This window comes from Microcaecilia unicolor, chromosome 12, assembly GCF_901765095.1.
Source record: "Microcaecilia unicolor chromosome 12, aMicUni1.1, whole genome shotgun sequence".
In the NCBI taxonomy this organism is placed as follows: Eukaryota; Metazoa; Chordata; class Amphibia; order Gymnophiona; family Siphonopidae; genus Microcaecilia; species Microcaecilia unicolor.
In genome coordinates, this window is record NC_044042.1 from 85,625,003 (window position 1) to 85,651,805 (window position 26,803).

General features: G+C 42.9%; 1 protein-coding gene across 3 annotated transcripts in view; it reads left to right on the forward strand.

The window, feature by feature from the left end:
* The first annotated feature begins 716 nt into the window (after positions 1–716).
* Positions 717–26,803, forward strand: part of MSANTD2 (Myb/SANT DNA binding domain containing 2) — a 101,073-nt gene continuing 74,986 nt past the window's right edge. Inside the window, exons 1-3 of one of the 3 annotated variants that reach the window (XM_030221419.1) lie at positions 719–1,196; positions 2,178–2,259; positions 20,501–21,238. In XM_030221419.1, the coding sequence (XP_030077279.1) occupies positions 723–1,196; positions 2,178–2,237 (534 nt within the window). In that variant the 5' untranslated portion in view covers positions 719–722 and the 3' untranslated portion in view covers positions 2,238–2,259; positions 20,501–21,238. Of the gene's footprint in view, positions 1,197–2,177; positions 2,260–20,500; positions 21,239–26,803 lie in introns of those variants that run through there. The other 2 variants (XM_030221418.1, XM_030221417.1) reach the window with 2 other exon arrangements.

Sequence of the window (26,803 nt, forward strand, 5' to 3'; positions counted from 1 at the left end):
AACAAATTACTATTCTACCTAGGATAAGTTATTCCGTTATTATACTTCCTCTGTGTACATCCGTATGGTGCACAAGCTGGCATCTGTGAAAACATAAGTGAGATTAAATAAAAATGCTACTAGGGAATAAAAAACGATAAAGTGGATGCAGCAGCTCAAAGATTTCTTTGCTTTGAGTGAACGGGGATGACAGCTACGCTGGGAAGGGGAAACTTAGATGACCTAATTGGTTTCAACATTCTGACGTCACTTCATCTCCTGTCTATTAAGCCTAGGTGTTCTTGTACTGCACTAATCGGTTAGTGTACAGAAATGTAGCCCCACTAAGCAATTAATACAGAACACGCTCACTCTCCACCCCCCTCATATGTGGGTAGCAAGTGCACATGCAAAAATTACAGTGGGACACTCTGGTGCACCATTTTTTCCTGCTCTAAGTAGTGCTTACTGCATCTTAAAAAAACGGTCCCTGTCGGTCATTTTACTGCTATAGTAGAAAGTGGGGCGCTCTAAATCCACTTTATCCCGCACCTTTGCAGAAAGACCTCTCACACTTTTCCCTCTTCTGCGAGGCCGCGGAAGACATGTCTCTAGTCCTCAGCATCCTGGAGTTGGCCGTTTCGGGCGGGCCTGGCTCTCAGCTCAGCTGCTCGACAGCGCGAGCCCCCTCCCCCTCCTCCCCTCAGCATTTACGTCACTTCCCGTCTTATCAGCCGAGGAAGATGGCGGCGCCCTGTAGTTCGGAGTTTTCCTCGGAGGCCTCGTCGTGTCTGAAGATCCCGAAAACGGAGGTGCTGTCGCCGGAGTCGCCGGGCCTGAGCGATGGAAATCGCTCCGTCTCGGACCTCTCGACGCCAGGCCACAGTTCCCCTCTGCAAATGTCTGGTTCCGGGGGCGTCTCGGCGACTGGAGTCCTGGGGGGCGTTTCGGCGGCCGAGGTCCTGGGCGCCGCCTCCTCGCCGTCCGTCTCTTTCACCGCCTGCCGGGGTATGTCTTGGACGCCGGCCGAGACCAACGCGCTCATCGCCGTCTGGGGCAACGAGCGGCTCGTGGAAGCGCGCTACCAGCAACTTGAAGGCGCCGGCACTGTCTTCGGCATCAGATCGCCCGGCCCTGCCATGTACGAGCGCGTCTCCCGGGCCTTAGCCGAGTTGGGTTACGAGAGGACGCCCTCGCAGTGCCGTGAGAGGATGAAGGTGAGAGCCAGGGTAGTAACCCTTGTCATTTTCTCTTGTGGATCAGGGAATGGAGGTTTAAATTTGGTGAAGCATGATTTATAGACGTCTCATCTTGCAGCGGGGAACGGAGCGTTTTAACTATTGAACAGACATTCATGTTTTGTGAAGAGTGGGATAATGCAGAAGCAGTGTATCATGCAACAAGGTGAAAAAGAGAGGGGGGGAAAAAGAGACAAATCAAAGAGACACGACCTAAGGAAGCCAGATGGGTAACTGGATGACTGCCAGCAGATTGGTGGTGTCCATGGTGCTGCCCAGCAAGGTTACGAGGACCTGTAAATAATGTAAATAGAAGCACTCGTGGGCCAGTGAGAGAAAATATTAGTTGACCATAGCTCAACACATCATCAGCATCTAGAGAGGTTTTCATTGGGGCCACAGATTAGTTTGTTTTGCATCCCCCCCCTCCCCACAAAATAAAAAAAGTTTTCTATTTTCCCTGACCTAAAATTAATGGCATGCAAATAGTTTCACATAATTTTCCTCTTGTTTGTTGTGGGAATATAACCAAAGGTCTATCAAGCCCAGCTTCCTGTCTTGCCAAACCAGGTTCCTATGAAGTGCAGTACCTGGTAGGTCAAAGAGAATAGATCCATTTCTTGTAATTTTCTCTCAGGGATGAGTGGTAGGATTCTGAGGTCTCTTTGGCTAATTATTGTTTATGGACTTTTAGGAATCTGCCCAAACATCTCTTAAAACCAACTGTTAGATGTCTTGAAAACATCCTTTGACGACAGATTCCACAGCTTGATGGGTCATTGATTTAAAAAACAAAACTGTTTTCCAATTTGTTTTAAATCTGTTACCTGTTAGTTTCAAGGAGTGTTCCCTAGGCGTGGAACAGTTTGAAGGCATAATTAACTGCTCCCTATTACCTGTTCCACCTATTGGGAAAACTGACCATTTAGTCCTTCTGTTTGCTTCCTGTCTTTTAACTAGTTGGTGATTCACTGCTGCCTTCGACACCGTATCTCGTCCAAGATTAATGCAACATCTTGAAAACATTGGATCTGAATCTCTGGTATTGAAATGGTTTGGTTCAGATTTTTCCAATCATACACAATCAAGTCTGTTGGAATAAAAAAAAAACTTCATCTAAGAGAGAACTGGTGCGAGGAGTTCCTCAAAGATTGCTTCTCTCAACTACCCTCTTTAATTTGTATCTGGTTCTCTTAGCAAAATTATTAGCTGGGAAATTGGTTTTTACTTTTTTGCAGATGACATCCAGCTTGTCATCATAATGAAAGATGATCAAGAAGATGTCATCTCTGGTTTCAGTAATACACTTCAAATTCTGACAGACTGGATGTGTAAGCACAATTTAATTTTGAATGCTGATAAATAATCTGCTATGTGGATATCATGTAAACAGTGAGTACTATGAATATTACCCGAGGTATGCAGTAAATCACTTGCATTGTTGCACGATATAGAGGCGTATTTCAAAGCAATTAGAATTGTAAAGTTCTATAGTAACCTTAGACTTGTAAAGTTCTATAGTAACCTGTGGAACTTTGTAAGTCTAAGTGCTTTGAAAATGAGCCCCATAGTAACCTATGGAACTTTGTATGCCTAGTGAAAATAGTATATGCCTTAGAAGCATATTTTCAAAGCACTTAGCCTTCCAAAGTTCCATTGGTTTCTATGGAACTTTGGAAGGCTAAGTGCTTTGAAAATATGCCTCTTAGTCACTTGTAGGTTGGACTATTGTAATTCTCTTTCCAATGGATTGAATAAACCAACCTACATGATTACAATTAGCGCAAAACACTGCAGCCAGATTAATAACTGGAAATAGAAAGTTCAATCATATTATGCCTGTTTTACATCAGTTACCCTGGGATTAGTAGCATGGAATGTTGCTACACTTTGGGTTTGTGCCTGGTACTTGCGACCTGGATTGGCCACTGTTGGAAACAGGGCTTGATGCACCTTCGGTCTGCCCCAGAATGTCAATGCTCATGTTCTTATATGCATTGGCTTCCAGTGGTCGCTGATTATCACTTTCAAGACACTGTGTCTAGTATATAAATCATTCATGTTGGGACTTCCTGTTTTATCTTTCAAACAAGTTGATAAGGTGTACTCGGCGGCATTATATTCATCCCCCCCAAAATCTTTTTTCAGCTTCCAGGTCTTGATGTGATTAGGCTTTTGACAGTGAAGAAAAGAGTGTTGTCATACACTGGATGTTTAATTTGAAACTCTTTACCAGATGAACTTCATAATGCTCTTATTTTGGTTTTTGTAAGCTGGTTATTTCAATAATGTTTTAATAACATGTTTTATTGATTTTATTATTTTTGTGTGTGTTTGTGTTTCATGAAACTGTCATTGGTAACTAGTCTGTTTTTTCTGTTAACCGCTTTAAAACTGTGGTAAAAAGAATGGTATATAAAATCAATAAAGCCAATCCAAGAAGACTTTGGTCATGATACAGAAACGATTTATGCTTCTCACATTGACAGTTATGCTCCTAAATTGTCCTTTTTTTTTTTTTTTTTTTAATGTAGAGCTGAGTGCCTAAATTTATACTCAAAATTTCACTAAACTAAATTTAGGAACATAAGAAATGGATGGCAGCAGGCAGACTTAGGGTGGGGAAGTAAGTTACGAATTTAACATTGGTTTTTAGCACTAGCCTCATAAACCTAGGCAAATTTATAAGCATAACTTTAAGCTCCTAAATTAAAAATACATTTTTGGTAGAAAATAGGTCAACAAAATTAGGAGCTCAGCTTTTTAATACTGGACCCATTGAGGCATATTTTCAAAGCACTTTGGGAGGCTAAGTTCCATAGGTTTCTATGGAACTTTGGGAGGCTAAGTGCTTTGAAAATGAGCCTCATTGTGTCCTATCCTGTGACTTTTTAACTTCCTAAGGATGTTCTTATGAGGAATGAAATGTGTTTTGAAAATCCAAATACACTATACCAAATGGTTTTCCTTTACCCACACCTTGTACTAGATTAATCAGGCATAATCTCCGTTTTCTGAATCTCTGCTGGCTCTTCCCCATTAATCCATGTTTTTGTATGGACAGTAATTTTGGTCTTAACAATGGCTTTTACTATTTTACTTTGCACTGCGTGGCAGGCTCACCAGTCTGTAGTTAGTTGGATTACCCTGTAACCCTTGGCCACCCTCTCATCTTCAGGTACAGAGGTAGATTTGAGTGATAAAGTTGTAGATTGCCAATTTCAGGTCGACAGAGTTCTTTTAGAAATCTGGAGTGAGCAGTGACTTTCCTTTTTTTTATCAATTTGTTCTGTCACCTCTCCTGCTTAGTTAAACCATGCTGAGTAGGCTGTCCAAAATTGGGCACTGGAGGAGCATTCTGGGGGCAGAGTCAGGGAGAAGCTGGAAGTTGTGGATGCCAGCAAGATTCAGTACTGGTGCCCACATAGCTAAGTGACCAGAGATGACTGCACCAAAGGCTGTCCTAACTTTGGTCACTTAACTGTGCAGGTGCTGACACTGAGTATTTGCTGCAACTTCATAACTTCCAAGTGGCAACCTGTACCTCTCTGTTCCCTTCTGCCAACCCTCCTCCATAGAGCATGGCTCAACAAACCCCTGGTGCCAGGTCGCCATGGCGACTAAAAATTTGAGCTGGCACCTTAAGGTTTGCAAGCTGAGTCCAAGTAGAGGCTGACTGAATTTTGGGTTTGGTTCAGTGGAAAATGCAAGTGCATTTCGGCTGAAACTGAAATTTTCCTTCCTGTGGAGGAGTAGCCTAGTGGTTAGTACAGTGGACTTTGATCCTGGGGAACTGAGTTTGATTCCCACTGCAGCTCCTTGTGACTCTGGGCAAGTCACTTAACCCTCCATTGCCCCTGGTACAAAATAAGTACCTGAATATATGTAAACCGCTTTGAATGTAGTTGCAAAAACCTCAGAAAGGCGGTAGATCAAGTCCCATTTCCCTTTCCCCTCTCTCACCAGAGCAAGTTATGTTACGTTACAAGGGACTTATAGCCCACCAAGGGGCTCATTTTCATAGCACTTAGACTTGGTTACTATGCAACTTTGTAAATTTAAGTTCTTTGAAAATGAGCCCTAATGTAACTTTGTAAGTCTAAGTGCTTTGAAAATACACCTCCAACTCTCCTATTTAGGATTCAAGGGGGGAAACAAACTGAATAGGTACTGACACAATCATCAGAAATAACAACATAGCATAAAAAAACAAGAATGAAAAAATCAATAAAAAAAAATGTTTTTAAAGCCCTATGAAAGAAAAAAAGATCTTTTGAAAGATGAAGATTGGCAGGAAGACAGTTCTAAAGACAAACAGCAGTAGTATTACATGAGTGAGAAAAATTTGCTTTAAATCTGATATGTTTAGCAGAAGCAAAAGCTAGAATGAAGGAATTACAAGTCCTGGACTTGAAGCTGGATTGTAAAACTTTGAAAGATTGTGAGAGATCCTCAGCACAGACACCATGCAAAGATTTAAATATTGAGCGTAGCACCTTAAAAATAATCCTTGCCTGAACTGGGAACCAGTGCAGCTCAGACAGCAAAGGAGAAACATGATCAAACCTTGAGTTTGTGAAAAATTAGTCTAGCAGCAGAGTTCTGGATCAGCTACATTTTGGCAACATGCTTAGTTGCTACCCCCTAAATATAAAGAGTTATAGTAATCCAGCATAGACAATTGAACTATTACTCTGAAATGATGTTGCTGAAAATATGAGTGAGCAAATCAAAGTTGCTTAAGTTTAAAGTATTTATTTATTTATTGCATTTGTATCCCACATTATCCCACCTCTTTGCAGGCTCAATGTGGCTTACAATTCGTCGTGGATACTGGAAATAGAAGAGAATATACATTTGGTTTTACAGAGGGTTTTGGGTTACATGGTGGTGAAATACATGGTTGTATTAAAGCAAAAGACATTATAAGACATTCCTATATATATGAAAGATTGTACAGTTACACGTGTTGAACTTTGTGATATATCTTGTCGAAGAGATAAGTTTTCAGTAGTTTACGGAAGTTGGTCAGTTCATGGACCGTTTTCAGGTTACGTGGAAGTAATCCTTCCAAATTCAGTTATTAACTTGTGATTCCATTGATATTGAGGAATCTGGTAAGACAGCCAGTACTCTAGACTGTCTTTCCACTAAAGTATGATTTCCCTTCAGAACCATTGATTGAGGAATATTTGATTCACATAAACCAAACCAAAGAAACTTGGTTATTATTATTTTTATTTATTGCATTTGTATCCCACATTATCCCACCTCTTTGCAGGCTCAATGTGGCTTACAATTCGTCATGGATATTGGAAATAGAAAAGAATATACATTTGGTTTATGGAGGGTTGGGGTTACATGGTGGTCAAGTACATGGCTGTATTACAGCAAAAGACGTTAATCTTCATTCAGTTTGTCGCATATTAAAAGAACAATCGACAGTTTTTCTTATATTGTCCTTCGGCCTCTGGCCCCCACCGTTTCCACTATCCCCTCCCCGCAGAGACTTGGCCAGCCTAGGCTGACTAAGCCATCTGATCCTGGAGGACAGCGGCTCCCACCAAGCTAGCACCCCCTCCCCTCCCGCCTTTCCGAAGCCCCTCTCGGGGCCTACCATTAACCTCCCTGATGACCTTTCCGGTCTTAAAGGATACATATACCCACATCCAATACTTTACAGTCACCGGAAGTACTCAGATTTATAGTAATGAAGCACCACTTTCAATACTGTGTTTTGCTATTTGGCCTTGCATCTGCACCCTGGGTCTTCATCAAACTGGGGGTGCATGTATTTTCCTACCTGGACAAATTAGCTGATTAAGAGCACATCGCAGGAATCGAGAATCAATACAGAGAACTATCCGGGTGTTGGAGCTGCTAGGGTTTGTAATCAGCTACCCAAAGTCCCATCTCCAACCTGTTCAACAATTGGAGCATATAGGGGCCCTGCTAAACACAGTGCAAGCTTGGGCCTTCCTTTCTCAGTATCGCACCATGGTGCGTCCGCACCTTGAGTATTGCATTCGGTTCTGGTTGCCATATCTCAGAAAAGATATAGCAGAATTAGAAAAGGTTCAAAGGACAACCAAAATGATAAAGGGGATGGAACTTCTCTTGTATGAGGAAAGGCTAAAGAGGTTAGGGCTCTTCAGCTTGGAAAAGAAACAGATGAGGGGAGATATGATTGAGGTCTACAAAATCCTGAGTGGTGTAGAATGAGTAGAAGTAAATCAATTTTTTTCTCACTCGTTCCAAAAGTACAAAGATTAGGGGACACTCTGTTACATGGAATTTAGAACAAATAGGAGGAAATATGTTTTCACTCAACGAATGGTTAAGCTCTGGAACTCTTTGCCGGAGGATGTGGTAACAGCATATCTAGGTTTAAAAAAGATTTGGAAAAATTCCTGGAGGAAAAGCCCATAGTTTGCTATTGAGTCAGAAATGGGAAGCAACTGCTTGCCCTGAGATTTGTAGTATGGAGTGTTGCCATGATTTGGGTTTCTGCCAGGTACTTGTGACCTGGCTTGGCCACTGTTTGGAAAATAGGATACTGGGCTAGATGGACCATTGGTCTGACTCAGTATGGCTACTCTTATGTTCTTACTAGTAAAAAAGGCCCGTTTCCGAAACCAATGAAACGGGCGCTAGCATGTGGCTTTTTTTGTGTGTGTATGTGTCACAGAGTTATTTTGTGTGTGTGTGAGGGTGCGGTGTGTGTGCAGGTTGTTGATGTGTGTTTTTTTTGTTTTGTTTTTTGCTTGGGGGTTGGGGGATGTGCTGTGCTGTCCTTGGTCGCTGTTTGCTGCTGGCTGGGCTGTGGGTAATCCTTCCAGCTGGGCTGCAGCTTGTCCTGTTCGCCCATGTCCCAGATGGTGACGGGCACATTGTTTTCCGGCTCCTCTGACTCCATGTCAAGCGATCCCAAATATAGTCTGTGCTATAGGCCCTTTGGCACTCTTCAGTACTGGCATTATGCATTTAAAAATTCCCCCCCCCCCCCCCCCGGTCTATTTTTGCACATTCCCACAGCAGGAATATTCTTCTCTCGTTCCAGCGGTGGTTCTGTGCTCTCCGTGCTGCACAGATAATGAGCCATTCTGCTGGGGAATGCTCCTCCATTATTGTCACGTAGTTTCCTCTGATTGGTCCGTCTTACGTTGCCTAGTGTTGCCTGGGAACGGTGTTGTGATGGTCCTTTGTGTTTCAGAATGTTGAGGGTGTTTTTCTGATTGGTCCGTCATGCGAGGGCGGGGCAGAGAGACATGGTCAGTGTTGTGGCTTCACCACCATGAATCCATGAATCCTTCAGGGAGTGACTGAGTGACTTCAGAACATTGTCTTCAGAACGTTGAGGGTGAGTTTTATTATAGTAGATGATCGACTGCTCTAATGTCACCGACCAGGTTCACGGCAGCCAGCAAGTATCGGCTTAGCATCTGTTAAGATTGGTAGGCTACATGGCCTCAACAGTGCATGTCACCCCCTTGTTGTGTCTCCATTTTAGAAGAGCCCAGTGGACCCTAGCTTCTCAATGGCATCAGGCCACTGGGAATTTGCAGCGATTGCAGCTGATCCAGAATACAGCCGCCAGGCTAATTTTTCACAAAGACAGATATGATCATATATCTCGCTTGCTGATTGAATTGCATTGGCTTCCAATGAGAAGAGTAATTTTTAAAATGTTGGTTTGTCTTTGAAATTTTAGAGAGTTATTGTCTTTCCAGTTTGACCTCATTAACGTATTTGCACTTATCTTATGCTGAGAATTACTTTGTTTAGAGGAATTAAACTCAAAAGTATTCAGGAAATGTTTATACTATTCCAAATGACTAAGGGGCTCATTTTTGAAAAAGAAAAATGTCCAAAAACTGACATAACGTATTTCTTCTAAAAAATCAGTATTTTCAAAACTTATTTTGCAGATGTCTATGCATTTTGTCTGCAGTTTGTCCAAATCATAAGGGGACGTGTCAGGGGTGTTTCAAAGGTGGGATTGTTACAAGGAATTAATTTATACTTGGGGATAGCTAGAGCACTCACTAATGTTTCTCTGCCACTTACCTATAAGGTAAGAACGATTCAAGAATAAAAGGAATTAAGTTTATTTATTGGATTGCATTAACCTGCATTACCAGGTTTAAAGGACAAGAACACTATATATTTAGATTCAAAAGGTTTATTGAGTTACAATATGGTTAATGCAATCATATAAACGAGAGAGAGTTCTTTTAAGAGATCTTTACAGATAATCTGTGCTTAAGTAAAGTAGCAAATCTAGATCAAAAGTTATAACTTACAGAACAGTCTTTGTTGTAGGATTGTTGAAGCTGAGAGAGAGAAAGTCTTTTGGAAAAGTTCTATTGTTCAGCAGAGTGATGAGCCATGTGGTCACAGGAGCATGGCTTCTGCAGTGATAGATCTGAGTTACAGTTGAAGAGAAGCATCTGTCTGTGTCTGGAACAGCTTCTATCTTTTATATCTTGCAAGCTTGCAGGAGGATATGATCACAGAGTCCCAGCACCTGTTTCCTGGTTTGCACTGGATAACTTGCAAGGCATTATGGTTATTGTAGTCTGTTCACATGATCACATTATAAGTCTTTCCTTTCTGCAGATGTCCTGGCGTCCATTTGTCTGATAGCTGATGGGAGGGGGCAGGTATACCTCTGATGATAGGCAGATGTTTTGTTTATGGCGCCGGGACAGCTGGCCTTGGACCTGTCTGCAGCATGGACAGATCCTATCTGGGGAGAAGACACTGTGGGTGACTCTGGACTGGCGGCTGTGCCCTTTTCGCCAGAATTTCTGCTTTTGATGCACAAAGCTTTCCTGTTAAAGCGCTTGGGGGGGGGATCTTTTATCTACCCAGCCGGTTCCTTCTTCTCCTTCTCAGTCCCTTATGCCTAAGTGTCCCAGGGTGGATTTTTTGGAGCTGGAAAACGCTTTAGATGGGATCTCCCTCGGGGTCTGCAGACTTCACGGAGGAGGCTGATCTGCCACCTGAGGAAGGAGATGACCCCACGGCAGCACGACTGTTCCACAGGGAGGAATTTCCCACCATTATTGTGCGGGTGCTGGAGATTTTGAAGATTTCTTCACCAGAATCCTTTTCTGGTCCAACTCCTCCTCCCTCTATCATGTCAGGCACTAATTGCCCATCCAGATCCTTTCATGTTCATGAGGCTATGAAAGTCCTCATTTCAGCACAATGGGACACGCTTGACAGTGATTTCAAGGTGACACGGGCTATGGGATGTCCTTATTCTCTTCTGGCGGCAGATTTGGAGTCCCTCAGACTCCCCACGGTTGATTCTTTGATTACAGCAATTATTAAAAAGACCACTGTCGGTAGAGGGAGGCACGGCACTTAACCCATTAGTGCCCAACGTTAACAAATCAATTTGTTCCCATATGGCTTATTATGGGAACATTGGGCACTAATGGGTTAAGGAAGCTGGAGTCCTCTCTTAAGCTTTCTTTTGAGGTGGTGGCACTTAGCCTTCAAGCCTCGGTGTGCAGTTCCTATGCAGCATAAGTGTGTCTGTCGTGGGTTCAGAAAGCTGCCTCTGCAGAGGGAACTTATAGCTTTTTGCCGGCGCTTGAATCCGGCCTCACTTACTTGGCGGACCTTCTTTATGATCTTTTGCGAGCCTCTGCTAAAGGGGTTTCCCTTGCAGTCACTGCATGCCAGTGGATTTGGTTAAGGCATTGGGTGGTGGATGTAGCTTCCAAATCTCAGCTGGCGAGGTTGCTTTTCCGGGGGAGATTACTTTTTGATGAGGATCTTGAAAAGATTGTTATAGCCCTGGGTGACTCCAAAGGTCAGCGCCTCCCAGAAGATAAGCCTCTGTCGTTGAGGGCAGGACTGCCCTGTGCCCAGTTCAGAGACACAAGGCGATACTGTCCTGGCCTTGTCGGTTCCTTCCAGAAGGCTCGCTTTGCCCAGAAGCCACATCCTTTTCGCGGTGAATGCCGTGCTGCAACTTCAGGCTCTAGAGCACAACCAGTGTCCAAAGCTTCCTAATGATGGGGCCTCCTAATGATGGGGCCTTGGTCCATCCCCTGCCAGTCATTGGGGGACAGCTGTCTCTCTTCCTGGAAGAATGGACCAGGGTAACTTCTGACGAATGGGTCTTGGAAGTAATCTGAAACAGCTACAAGCCAGAGTTCGCACGCCCCCTTGTGAACCTTTCTTGTGTCTCCTCGCAAGTGTCCTGTCAAAGTGAAGGTAGTTCAGCAAACACTTTCAAGTTTTGCAATGCCTCGGGGCGGTCTGCCCGGTACCATCGTTGGAGGCAGGGCAAGGACGTTACTCCATTTACTTTGTGGTTCCCAAAAAGGGCGTCTCACTCCGTTCTGTTCTATACCTCAAGTACATAAACAAGGCCTTGAGGGTTCGCCATTTTCACATGGAGACCTCATGTTTAGTAATTGCGGCAGTGCAACCAGGAGAATTCTTCAATTTGCGGTGCTCAGTCAACACTTCCAATTCTGGGCCATGCCATTTGGGCTCGCTATCGCACCTCGGACTTTCTCCAAGGTCTTGGTGGTTGTAGCAGCTTTCCTATGGAAGGAAGGGGTTTAAGTACACCCCTACTTAGACGATTGACTCATTCGGGCATATTCTTACAAGGAGAGCTTGCAGGCAACAGACTGGGTGCTCAGCCTCTTACAGTAGCTTGGATGGGTGATCAGTTTTCCCAAGGGTCACCTGCACCCTTCACAGTCCCTGGACTATCTGGGTGTATCGTTCAACACTCGGGCAGGGATGGTGTCCCTTCCACCTGCTCACAGTCTTCAACTACAGAGCCAGTTATGCAGTCTACTGCAGACCCCATCACTGGGTGGAGACACATCTGTGTCTCCTTTCAGCGTCCCACATTGCAAGTTCGCAGAACATCCAGGTGGATTTTCTCAGTTGCCACAAGCTAGATCCGGGGGACTGGGAACTCTCTCCTCAGGCCTTCCAGCAGAAAACATCTCGTTGGGGACTTCCCACAATGGACCTTATGGCTGCCAGGAACAATGCAAAATTTCACCGCTTTTCATCAGGGCCAGGGAATTTGGCTTGAAAGGGATCGATGTCCTTCTCCAACTTTGGCCCCTGGGTCTTCTCTATGTCTTTCCATCGTGGCCCATGGTGGGAAGAGTGATAGGTCGCATAGCCAACCATTCAGACTGGGTGATTCTGGTCACCCCAGACTGGCCACAGCGTCCTTGGTTTGCGGGCCTCATCCGTCTTTTGTTTGATTGTCCCTTTTGGCTGGTCGCAGCAGACGGCCTTCTGGTTCAGGGTCCAGTCACTATGAAGGAGCCCTCCCCCTTTGGTCTTATGGCCTGGCCCTTGAAAGGGTGCGGTTGAGGAGAAAAAGGTATCCAGACCCAGTCAATTATCACCATGCTCCAGGCGAGGAAGCGCTCAACCTCTGTGTCATACGTTCACGTGTGGTGCACCTTCGAGTCTTGGTGCTCTGGGTCGGAGATTTCAGCATCGTCTGCCTCAGTTTCTGTTATCCTCGCTTTTCTGCAAGAGGGGCTGGAGAAATCTTTCTCTTTGAGCTCATTGAAGGTTCAGGTGGCAGCTTTGGCTTGCGTACAAAACCCCAACCTTGGCTGACTTCTAATATCCGCTACCTACATTCCTGTACCCGCTCCGCCGAACGCCTCTGGCGGAAATCTCGGGCCCTTGCTGATTTCCTACACTTTAAGTTCATGCTGACCTCCTTCCAATCTGCTCTTTTACGTGCCAAACAGGATTATTATATCCAACTGACCAACTCTCTTGGCTCTAATCCTCGACTTCTCTTCACCACAATGAACTCTGTCCTCAAGGTGCCCCCTCCCCCAACTCCCCCTTCATTATCTCCTCAGACCCTTGCTGAATTCTTTCACAACAAGGTTCAAAAGATAAACCTTGCTTTCTCTACCTCACCACCTCTCCCTCCACTAGTCCGTTCCCCTCTCTCTCCTTCCCCTCATTCCCTTTCCTCCTTTCCTGAAGTTACTATTGAGGAAACTACACTTCTCCTTTCTTCCTCAAAATGTACCACCTGTTCCTCTGATCCCATTCCCACCCACCTTCTTAATGCCATCTCTCCTGCTCTTATTCCTTTTATCTGTCACATTCTCAACCTCTCACTTTCCACTGCGACTGTCCCTGCTGCCTTTAAACATGCTGTGGTCACACCTCTCCTTAAGAAGCCTTCACTCGACCCTACTTGTCCCTCTAATTACCGACCCATCTCCCTCCTTCCTTTTCTCTCCAAATTACTTGAGCGTGCTGTTCACCGCCGCTGCCTTGATTTTCTCTCCTCACATGCTATTCTTGACCCACTAAAATCTGGTTTTCGCCCTCTCCACTCAACCGAAACTGCGCTTACTAAAGTCTCCAATGACCTATTACTGGCTAAATCCGAGGTCAATATTCCATCCTCATTCTTCTTGATCTTTCCGCTGCTTTTGACACTGTCGATCACAACATACTTCTCGATACCCTGTCCTCACTTGGATTCCAGGGCTCTGTCCTTTCCTGGTTCTCTTCCTACCTCTCCCTCCGCACCTTTAGTGTTCACTCTGGTAGATCCTCTTCTACTTCTGTCCCTCTGCCTGTCGGCGTTCCTCAGGGTTCTGTTCTTGGTCCCCTCCTCTTTTCTATCTACACTTCTTCCCTTGGTTCATTAATCTCATTCCATGGCTTTTCCTACCATCTCTATGCTGATGACTCCCAAATCTACCTTTCTACCCCTGATATCTCACCTTGCATCCAAACCAAAGTTTCAGCGTGCTTGTCTGACATTGCTGTCTGGATGTCTCAACGCCACCTGAAATTAAATATGACCAAAACTGAGTTTCTCATTTTCCCCCCCAAACCCACCTCCCCGCTCCCCCCGTTTTCTATTTCTGTTGATGGTTCTCTCATTCTCCCTGTCTCCTCAGCTCGAAACCTTGGGGTCATCTTTGACTCTTCTCTCTCCTTCTCTGCTCATATCCAGCAGATTGCCAAGACCTGTCGTTTCTTTCTTTACAACATCCGTAAAATCCGCCCCTTTCTTTCCGAGCACTACCAAAACCCTCATCCACACCCTTGTCACCTCTCGTTTAGACTACTGCAATCTGCTTCTTGCTGGCCTCCCACTTAGTCACCTCTCCTCCCTCCAGTCGGTTCAAAACTCTGCTGCCCGTCTCGTCTTCCGCCAGGGTCGCTTTACTCATACTACCCCTCTCCTCAAGACCCTTCACTGGCTCCCTATCCGTTTTCGCATCCTGTTCAAACTTCTTCTACTAACCTATAAATGTACTCACTCTGCTGCTCCCCAGTATCTCTCCACACTCGTCCTTCCCTACACCCCTTCTCGTGCACTCCGCTCCATGGATAAATCCTTCTTATCTGTTCCCTTCTCCACTACTGCCAACTCCAGACTTCGCGCCTTCTGTCTCGCTGCACCCTACGCCTGGAATAAACTTCCTGAGCCCCTATGTCTTGCCCCATCCTTGGCCACCTTTAAATCTAGACTGAAAGCCCACCTCTTTAACATTGCTTTTGACTCGTAACCACGTGTAACCACTCGCCTCCACCTACCCTCCTCTCTTCCTTCCCGTTCACATTAATTGATTTGATTTGCTTACTTTATTTATTTTTTGTCTATTAGATTGTAAGCTCTTTGAGCAGGGACTGTCTTTCTTCTATGTTTGTGCAGCGCTGCGTACGCCTTGTAGCGCTATAGACATGCTAAATAGTAGTAGTAGTTCAGGGATCGTCTTCAGGACATTTCCATCGCAGTGCACCTGGATGTATTTCGTTTCCTGACAGGGTGAGGGTGAACCTCCTAAGGCCTCCCTTTGAGCCCTTGGCAAGTTTCTCTTTGAAGGATCACACCTTGAAAACGGTTTTCCTGAGATTTCCAAGATGGCGCTGTGAATAGACGCACCTGTGTTTGCTCCTGGAGGCTGCTGTGTTTGTGAGTTTCTCTCGGTGCCTCTGTAGCCTCGTTAACCATGGGGAAGCGGAGGGGGAAGGTAAAGGAATTTCCCTCGGTTCCTGTGACCTCCTCGACGATGAAACAGACAACCCTGCAATTTCCCAGGCAGCAACCGGGTCCTCAGGGAACTTCGACCCCCACTGCAGCTCTCGGCCCTTTGGAGTCGATTGAGAGTGGAAACGGGGCTTCCTTGAGCCCTGTGGAGCGAATTGCACCTCCCCAGCTTGGAAGAGAGTTGCTGGCTGTTCAAACAGAGACAGACACCGAAGTGGCTCAGCTGGTCCTGTCTGAGGGTGTGACTGCAGCAACAGAGATAGATTCTCAACTTCGGGAAACATTACTACAACAGGCTTCAAAGGTATTGCCTCAAGCTATTGTGTCCAAGTTAGCTCGTGCTGATAGTCTATCTCAATCTCCTCCTGTGGCTAGTGGAGTGATTAGACCAGCAATTGTGACGCTGGAGTCACTATGGGACATGGTTTACAATATCCAAACCTCTATGCAAACTACTTTAAAGCAGAATTCTTCTGATATTGAAGTTCTTTCTGAGGCTGCCCTGCTTCAAGCACAAGTGACTGCACAGCAAACCCAGAAATTGGAACGCGTGGATATCAAAATTCAAGAAATGGGATCTATAGAAACAGCTTTGGTTAAAGACAATAATTTCCTACATAAACGACTTGAATACCTTGAAAATCAGACTAAAAGACTTAACCTTAGGTTTCTTAATTTTCCCAAATCGCCGTTAATTTCTCCTTTGGAGATGGTTAAAAAATATTTGGTGGACATCCTGGGAATGGACAAGGACTCACTCCCTCCCATTACACGGGCTTATTACATCGGGAGTACTGGAGTGGTGGTGGGAAACCCCCCCCGTAATAGGGGAGGGAATGAATCTTACCTCATTCCTAGAAAGCTCATTAGAAATAGTTACTCGGAGGTTAACTCTGCTTGCCACTTTCGCGTTGGAGCCTGATAGGAATGCCGTACTACGGCTTTCGTTGAGACACTTAGAAAATCTGTTTTTGGGCTCAAAGGTCCACATCTTTCCAGATCTCTCACGGCCTACACAGATGAGACGAAGGGCCTTTTTGGAACTTCGCCCCAGGGTGGTGGCATTGGGAGCAAATTTTGTTTTGCGATTTCCTTGTTTTTGTAATGTGATCCTTGAGGGTAAACATTTTCAGTTTGTAGATCCAAAACAGTTGAAAGAGTTTATTGATGCAAGAGTTGATGTGAATATAGTAAACCTTCCCTAATTTAGCAGGCTGGGGTCTGAACAGAGGAAGCATCTATTGATTATTAATTTTTGTATTTTTTTTCTTTTTTAATTTCCTTAATCTTGGAATCAAATTTCTTTAACTTGTGGACAAATGGGCTGTAAAGATATATACTTATCAATTTTGTTTCCTAATGTTAAATAATGCCGATTGCATATTCACTTTATGTGGTGATATATTGGAAAATTTAAATAAATTAAAAAAAAAAAAAGAAAACTGTTTTCCTAGTAGCTATTGCTTCAGAGTGGTGGATATCGGAGTTGCAGGCGCTGTCTTGCAGAGACCCATTTCTCCAATTCACGGAAGCAGGAATATCCATTCAAATGGTTCCTTTGTTTTTGCCCAAAATATTTTCGAGTTTTCACCTGGGTCGGTCGCTGATGTTACCGGCTTTTTGCCGGGAGGACTACCCTGAGAATTATAGGGTGCTTCATTGTCTGGAAGTTAAATGCATACTTCTACGATATCTGGAGATTGCAAATGAATTCCAGCACTCTGATCATATTTTTGTGCTTTTCACATGTCGCAAGACAGGCGATATGGCTTTGAAAGCCACGTTGGCCCGATGGCTTCGGGAGGCCATAGTTTTGGCATAGGTATCTTTGGGGAGATCTCCGCCATTACAGGTGCGGGCACATTTTACAAGAGCACAGGCATCTTTGTATGCTGAATGCCTATTTGCGGGTGATACTAAGATTTGTAACACAGTGGACACCCCGGAGGGAGTAGAAAACATGAAAAAGGATCTGAAAAAGCTAGAAGAATGGTCTAAGGTTTGGCAATTAAAATTCAATGCGAAGAAATGCAAAGTGATGCACTTAGGGAGTAGAAATCCAAGAGAGGCATATAAGTTAGGTGGATGGGGAGAGGGATCTTGGGGTGATAGTATCTGAGGATCTGAAGGCGATGAAACAGTGTGACAAGGCGATGGCCATAGCTAGAAGGTTACTAGGCTGCATAGAGAGAGGTGTGACCAGCAGAAGAAAAGAGGTGTTGATGCCCCTGTACAAGTCGTTGGTGAGGCCCCACCTGGAGTATTGTGTTCAGTTTTGGAGGCCGTATGTTGCTAAGGATGTAAGAAAGATTTGAAGCGGTGCAAAGAAAAGCTACGAGGATGGTATGAGATTTGCATTACAAGACGTATGAGGAGAGACTTGCGGACCTGAACATGTATACCCTGGAGGAAAGGAGGAACAGGGGTGATACAGACGTTCAAATATTTGAAAGATATTAATCCGCAAACAAACCTTTTCCGGAGATGGGAAGGCGGTAGAACGAGAGGGCATGAAATGAGAATGAAGGGGGCAGACTCAAGAAGAATGTCAGGAAGTATTTTTTCACGGAGAGGGTGGTGGATGCTTGGAATGCCCTCCCGCGGGAGGTGGTAGAGATGAAAAAGGTAACGGAATTCAAAAATGCGTGGGATAAACATAAAGGAATCCTGTGCAGAAGGAAGGGATCCTCAGGAGCTTAGTGTAGAATGGGTGGCAGAGCTGGTGGTTAGGAGGCGGGACTAGTGCTGGGCAGACTTATACGGTCTGTGCCGGGGCTGGTGGTTGGGAGGCGGGACTAGTGCTGGGCAGACTTATACGGTCTGTGCCGGGGCTGGTGGTTGGGAGGCGGGACTAGTGCTGGGCAGACTTATACGGTCTGTGCCAGAGCCGGTGGTGGGAGGCAGGGATAGTGCTGGGCAGACTTATACGGTCTATGCCAGAGCTGGTGGTGGGAGGCGGGACTGGTAGTTGGGAGGCGAGGATAGTGCTGGGCAGACTTATACAGTCTGTGCCGGGGTTGGTGGTTGGGAGACGGGGATAGGGCTGGCCAGACTTATATGGTCTGTGCCCTGAAGAGGACAGTACAAATAAAAAAGTAGCACATATGAATTTATCTTCTTGGGCAGACTGGATGGACTGTGCAGGTCTTTTTCTACCGTCATCTACTATGTTACTATGAATCACGCCTGGTGTCTTTGTAAGACATTTGCAGGGCCACCACATGTGCGTCAGTTTATACCTTTGCTAAGCATTATAGAGTGGATGTAGCAGCTTGACAGGATGCAGTGTTCTGTGTGTCGGTACTCACAGTGGGATTGGTGTTGTCCCACCTTACTTGAGAACTGCTTTTGTGCATCCCACAATTCCCTGGATTGATCTGTGGGACTCCATGGAAGGAAAAATTAGTTCTCACCTGATAATTTTCTTTCATTAGTCCCAATAGATCAATCCAGAGGCCCTTTCTTTGATACTTCAGCTGTTTGTAGAGTTTCTATTATAGGGTAGGTTTTCTGTACAGCAGAGGTTCCTTCGTTTGGTTTATTTAAAAAAAAAAAAAACCCTCAAATTAAGAAAATTATGGAAGTCGCTGCATTGCTATTACTTCCACTGCGACGATTGAGATTCCTCATGATGTTTCCTAGAGGCAGGAGAGTGTTAATTCTGGGAATTTCCTTTTCTTCCACTGCTTTGGTATCGATCACACTGAGGTTGAGATGGCTACACATGACCACATGTAGTAAACCTCTGAAGTTCTCTCTATTTCCACCTGCTGGTAGAGGGACATAACCCACAAGTCTCTGGATTGATCTGTTGGGACTAATGGAAAGAAAATTATATCAGGCGAGAACTAATTTTTCCTTAACCACCACACTATCATACAATTCTAGGCGGTATACAAAAGACATCTCTATATATAAAAGGCACCTTCAACGTTCCAATGAAGCCTCAAGCCGGAAACTTGAGGCGCCAGAGATATCCGGTTTGGCTGGCCTGCAGTGTAGCTCCGCCCTCGCGTCAAAACGCCATGACGTCGAGGGCAGCCCGGGGAAGGCACAAGGGAGGCACAAGTTCAACAAAAGCCACGCAGGGGCAGGAGTACATAAATACGCCCGCCGTTCCGCCGCCCTCGATGAAAACCTTGCTACCGCCCGTTTCACACGCTCCCCTTCGCATTAGGTACGCGGACGGCAGCTGAAACTCGCAACAAAGTGAGGGAGAGAGGGACGGGGGGCGGGTCGGGAAGGAGGGAGGGGGGGGGTAATACCTTGCTAGCGCCCGTTTCATTTGTTTCCGAAATGGGCATTTCTTACTAGTACATAATAAAATACAAATATATGCAATAATTAATCACAACATATAATTAAAACTAAACAATAATAAACATCTCACAGTCCAAAATCAGATTGTCATGCCTTCACCAGATAAAATAAAGTATTGTACCTATATGTGGTATACCTGATTAAAAAGAAATGTTTTTAGCTGTTTTTTGAATTGGAGAATTGTGTTTAATACTTTGTAGCTGTATTGGCAAAGAATTCCAAAGCCTCGCCCCAAAGCCTCGCCCCAAAGCCTGAAACATGATAGACGTCAAGTCTAATGTGTTTCAATGTAGGGCCATGTAAAAGCAATTTATTGGTTGATCACAATTGCGATTCAGGTGATAGATTCTTAGAGCAGCTGCAATCGCAAAGGGTTGCCTCATTGTTCAATACTTTGTGATTCAAGGTAAGTTCTTAAATTCAGAAACCAATTGGAAGCCAGTGCAAGTCTTTTAGCACAGGTGTAATGTGATATGAACGTGGCAACCCAACAAGCACCCTTGCAACTGCAGTCTGCAAGGCCTGTAAAACATTTTTTGGTAAGCCAAACAGAATTGAATTGCAGTAGTCAAACATAGGCAGTATGAGGCCCTGTAAGTTATCACTAGATAAGAGCCTTTTCAATCACCTGACCAACTTCAATTTAAAAAAAAATACTTTTTGAACAATGTTAGTAACCTGGGCCTTAAAAGTCAATGATGAATCAATGATGACCCCAAGATAATGACATTTAGAAACAATTGGAATGTGAATATTATCTACTTGAATAGGTGATATAAACACTGTGGGCACTGGTCTACCAGATAATACTAAAATCTGTGTTATTTCTAAATTTAGCTGAAACTTATTTGCATTCATCCAACACTTCTATCATTCACAAACACATGTTCAGAAACTCTAAAGTATATTTTATTGATCTTTTCAGAGGAAAATAAAACTGGATATCATCCACATATATTCTGGAGTGAACACCTAAACAGGACAAAACCTGACACAGTGGGACAAGATTGATATTTTAAAAAGTAGCAGATAATGCTGATCCTTGTGGCACCCCAGAACTAATAGAAACCCAGTCAGAACATTTATTACCAATCTGAACTCTACAACATCGGTTGGACAAAAGGAGATGTAAACCAATTTCTCAAGTCTCCTAATAAATATACTATGGTGACTAGTATCAAATGTGGCATTAATATCTAAAATAACCATAACATACTCCTCACCTCTGTCAAATCCAGCTTTTAGTGATCAAACATTGAAACCAGTAATGTTTCTATAGAATGTTTTGGTCTAAAACCATATTGAGTTGGCTCCAATAAATTATTGGATTCAAGAGGAATCTTATAATTGATTCAGAATCATCTTCTCAATTATTATGGAAAGAAACATCAAAAAGGATATTGGACAACAATTACATAACAAATTCACATCAAGCTTAACGCCTTTCAGTAATGGACAAATAGATACCTCATATGGTAGGTCAGGCCTTAACAAATATTCTTAGGACTTAGGAACCAGTCTAAGAATCTAGGAGCCAGACTTGGAACACTTGGAGTTTGTTTATGCATACTTATGGATCACCCGAGGTCATACACAACAGACTATTTGTTACAGTAATAGTTTAAACATTAAAAAAATGCAACTAAGTTGTGAAACAGTAGTAAATACAGTGATATTAAAATTTTTTTTGCCTGAAGTATTTATTTATCTTGATGGGTTTTTTTTCTTTCTTGTGAATTGGCCATTGTATGTTTGGATGTGTGGTTTTTGGTATATTCTAGTTCACCTGTATTATGCTTATTTTGCAAATGTTTAATAAAACCTCATTTTCAAATTAAAAAAAAAGATTTTGCTTCTTAAGTTCTCCTATTATTGCATATATATCGCACCAAATTGTTTCTGATCTTTAATTAACATGTAAGGAGCCAACAAGAGGAGGAACAAATCTAGACCTAGTCCTTTAGTGGAGCGAATGATCTGGTGCAGGAGGTAATGGTGCTAGGGCCTCCACATGATCAGATTTGATATAAGCTCTGTAGTAAGTACACACAGGAAATCCAATACGTTAGCATTTAACTTTCAAAAAGGAGACTATGATAAAATGAGAAGAATGGTGGAAACAAACTTACAAGGAGCAGCTGCAAAGGTCAAAAATTTACATCAGGCATTAAAAAAGGAGGAAGAAAGACCAAACGACAGCCAGCATGGTTAAAAAGTGAGGTGAAGGAAGCTATTAGAGCTAAAAGAAAATCCTTCAGAACATGGAAGAAGGATCCAACTGAAAATAATAGGAAACATAAAGAATGGCAAATCAAATGCAAAGTGCTGATAAGGAAGGAAAAGATTGTGTTGGAGGCAAAAACCCATAGTAAAACTTTTTTTTAGGTATATTAAAAGCAAGAATCCAGCAAAAGAATCGGTTGGACCACTAGATGACTGAGGGGTAAAGGGGGCATTCAGAGAAGACAAAGCCATAGCGGAGAGATTAAATGAATTTGTTGCTTCGGTCTTCACCAAGGAAGATGTGGGAGTGCCAGAAATGGTATTCAGTGCTGACGAGTCAGAGAAACTGAATCAAATCTCTGTAAACCTGGAAGATGTAATGGGGCAATTTGACAAATTGAAGAGTAGTAAATCGACAGGACCGGGTGGTATACATCCCAGAGTATTGATAGTGATAGAATTGAAAAATGAACTATTGTTAGTAATATTAGTAATATGTAATTTATCTTTAAAGTCAAGCATGGTATCGAAGATTGGAGGGTGGCCAATGTAACACCGATTTTTAAAAAGGGTTCCAGAGATGATCGGAGAAATTACAGACCGGTGAGCCTGACGTTGGTGCCAGGCAAAATGGTAGAGACTATTATAAAGAACAAAATTACAGAGCATATTCAAAAGCATGGATTAATGAGACAAAGCCAACATGGATTTAGTGAAGGGAAATCTTGCCTACCAATCTACTGCATTTCTTTGAAGAGGTGAACAAACATGTGGATAAAGGTGTGTCAGTCTCTATTGTTTATCTGGATTTTTGAAAGGCATTTGACAAAGTAGCTCATGAAAGACTCCAGAGGAAATTGGAAAGTCACAGGATAAGAGGTAGTGTTCGGTTGTGGATTAAAAACTGGTTAAAAGAAAACAGAGAGTAGGGTTAAATGGTCAGTATTCTCAATGGAGAAGAGTAAATAGTGGGGTTCTGCAGGGGTCTGTGTTGGGACCACTGCGTTTTAACATATTTATAATTGATCTAGATATGGGAGTAACTAGTGAGGTAATAAAATTTTCTGAAGACACAAAGTTGTTCAAAGTTGTTAAATCGCAAGAGGATTGTGAAAAATTGCAAGTTGACTTTACGAGAACTGGAAGACTGGTCATCCAAATGGCAGATGACGTTTAATGTGAGCAAGTGCAAAGTGATGCATGTGGGAAAGAGGAACCCGAACTATAGCTACGTGATGCAAGGTTCCATGTTAGGAGTCACTGACCAGGAAAAGGATCTAGGAGTCCTCGTTGATAGTTTGAAACCCTCTGCTCAGTGTGCTTTGGCAGCAAAGAAAGCAAATAGAATGTTAGGTATTATTATGAAAGGAATGGAAAATAAAAACAGGGATGTTATAATGCCTTTGTATCACTCCATGGTGTGACCGTACCTTGAATACTGTGTACAATTCTGGTCACTGCATCTCAAAAAAGATATAGTGGAATTAGAAAAGGTACAGAGAAGGGCGACAAAAGTGATAAAAGGGACAGGGATGACTTATGAGGAAAGGCTGAAAAGGCTTGGGATCTTCAGCTTGGAGAAAAGACGGCTGAGGGGATATATGATAGAGGTATATAAAATACTGAGTGGAGTGGAATGAGTAGACATGACTCACTTGTTTACTCTTTCCAAAAATACTAGAACTAGGGGGCACGCAATGAAACTACAAAGTAGTAAATTTATAATGAATCGGAGACAATATTTCTTCACTCAATGTGTAATTAAACTCTGGAATTCGTTGCCAGAGAATGTGGTAAAAGCAGTTAGCTTAGCAGGGTTTAAAAAAAAAGGTTTGAATAGCTTCCTAAAAGTCCGAAAAGTCCATAAGCCATTATTAAAATGGACTTGGGGGAATATCCACTGCTTATTTCTTGGATGAGCAGCATAAAATGTATTGTACTGTTTTTTGGAATCTTGCCAGGTACTTGTGACCTGGATTGGCCACTGTTGGAAACAGGATAATTGGGCTTGATGGACCTTCATTCTGTCTCAGTATGGCAACACTTATGTACTTAAGATTAGACAAAGGGAACCTGAGTAAATATGTAACACTGAAACGGAAGAAACATTTTGTGCCGATACACTACTAGTAAAGACATTGGTAAAAATCTGTGTGAGTTCCTGTGCTCAACAAGGGAAACAGTATTACAGCTGGTTTCTCTTTCTTGGTGTCAAGAGACTCACCGAGTTTCTGCTTGCCTTCTTGCCATCTTTAAAGCTTTCACTACCAAAAGTTCTGTTCTTTTCTCATCCCCAATAAGACGCATATCTTCCCTTGACATCTTAAGAATTTTCGAAGCATTCAGTGATATGTTTATCCTATTCCTCATTTGACTGTGTGCATGTGTTCTGACTATCGGGCCTAAGCTAGTAGGAGAACAAGGGGTAAACTGAACTGATTGTGGTACTGTAATTTTGCCAGTAGGTGTCTGTTCCTACACTACTTTTCCCTTTTGCCGATGAAACTGCAATGCTGTTGATTCTGTTTTTATTTATGAGCCTAATGAGATTTGAACAATTACATTAATACTACGACTGAAGTTTTGTTAATTGTTACTGTGTTATCAAAAGTAGTCGGGGTTACTATGTAATGTTAAATAGAGAACAAGTTGCTTATTTTTCTTGTATAACTCTGTTTTTAGAGCCAGAAGTCCCAGCACTTTGCTTCATTTGTTAATTGAACATCTGGTAATTGAAAACCTGTGTGATCATGTCATTTATTTATGGAACAATCTTATCCAATACACACAATACCCATGTGAAAAAGTAGCTGCCCCTAAACTTAACTGATTGCTGCACCTTTAGCAGCAATAATCGCAACAAAACACTTCGTATAATTTGATTTCAGTCTTTCACATTTGTTGTTGAGTAAACTTAACCCACTCTTCTTTTCAAAACTTCTTTAATTTCAACACATTTGTAAGTTTTTGTGCATGAACTGCAGGTTTCAGGTCCTTCCACATCATCTTTGTTGGGTTCAAGTCAGGACTTTTAACTAGGCCAATCCAAAATTTAAATTTTGAATCTCCTCAGCCATTTGAATGTAGACTTGCTTTTGTGTTTTGGATCATTGTATTGCTGCATAAACTCATGGACAGATGACCAGGCATTCTTCTTAAGAATTTTCTGTTACAGTGCAGAATTCATGGTTCCTTCAATATCTGCAAGTTTTCCAGGTCCTGAGGCAGCAAAGCATCCCCACACCATCGCACTTCCATCACCTTGTTTGACCGTTGGTATGAAGTTCTTACTGTGGAATACTGTATTTGTTTTATGCCAGACATAATGGGACCCATGTTGTCCAAAGAGTTCCACTTTGACTCATCTGTCTATAGAACGTTATCCCAAAAGGCTTTGAGGATTATCCAGATGTGTTTTTGCAAATGTGAGGCAAGCATTGATGTTATTGGATAGAAGTGGTTCTTGCTGTTTTGCCCAGTCTTATTGTGGAGTCATGAACACTGACCTTTAGCTGAGGCTAGAGAGGCCTACAGTTCTTTGGATGCTCTGAGATGTTGTGCGACTCCAGCTGAGTTGTCCCTGCACCCTTGGAGTAATTTTGGCAAGCCAGTTACTCCTGGGAAGATTTCACCACTGTTGCAAGCCTTCTTCATTTGGAGATGATGGCTCTCACTGTGGTTCAGTGGAATCCTAGAGCTTTAGAAATGGCTTTGTAACCTTTTCCAAACTGATATTTTTCAACTACTATTTTTCTCATCTGTTCTGGATTTCGCTTTGATTGTGGCGTAGTGTTCTTGTGGAATTTTTGTTGTGGCCATTTAAAGTTTAATTTATAGTGAGGTTTGGATTCAACAGGGCTGGTTGCAATCATGCTGGGCTGTGTTCAATCAGCTGAATTTAATTATTAAATGTGGTTGATTAAGGGAGTAGTTACTTTTTCACATGGGTGATATGGGTATTGGATAACTTTGTTCCTTAAATGATGTAATTTGTAATAATTTAGAAACTGTTGAGTTTACTCAGGTTCCATTTGTCTAATACAGTATTATGTTTTGTCGAAAGATCAGAAACCATTCAGTGTGACATATATGCAATAATAGGAGAAATCAGGAGGAGGCAAAAACATCCCCAGAATGCAGCCAACAATAATTTACTTTACAATTACATCTATAACATACAGGTCTCTACATCTGTTTCTCATTTTCCTCCCTGGTCTTCTCATTTCTTCCTTCTTAAAGATGTATAAAATCATTTCTTAAAATTTCCAAAAATAGATTTAAAAATGATATATAAAAGAAGATATTTAGGAAAATGTTCCTATGCTTTCAGACCTATTTCTCATGTGGTCTCTTGTGGCCATACAGGTATCTGGTAATTTTTGAACTGAAGTACCACTGGTCCAAAGGCTTTGAAGGATCAGATTACATAATGAGGGGCCATTCATGTTGAAACAACAAGTCTTTTAAGTTTTCTGTTTCTATTGATGATCTGAATCTGTTTTTCCCCAAATTAATTAAACTGAAACCTCTTTCACATCACACAGTGAAAACAGGTAGCACAGACGCTAAGGGAATGGGACTTGATATACCGCCTATGGTTACATTCAAAGTGGTTTACATGTTATATACAGGCACTTACTTTTTACCTGGGGAATTGGAATGTTAAGTGGCCTGTCCAGAGTCACAAGGAGGACAGCAATTTTCCTAAAACAGGAAATCCTTCATTATTAACAAACAATTCAGCAGCTCACTGAGATTTTTTCCCCTTTCAAGGACTTTGAAGAACATGGCAACATCCTACTAACCCCAGTACCTAAAGACACAAAGAAAAAAAATCAAACGACCTTACCAATTATCGCCCAGTTGCATCCATCCCACTAGTAGTAAAATTGATGGAGAGCATGGTGTCCAAACAACTAATGGAATATATGGATAAGTTCTCATTATTTCATGAATCACAGGATTCCGCCCCTCCCATAGTACGGAAACTGTACTAGTCACCCTT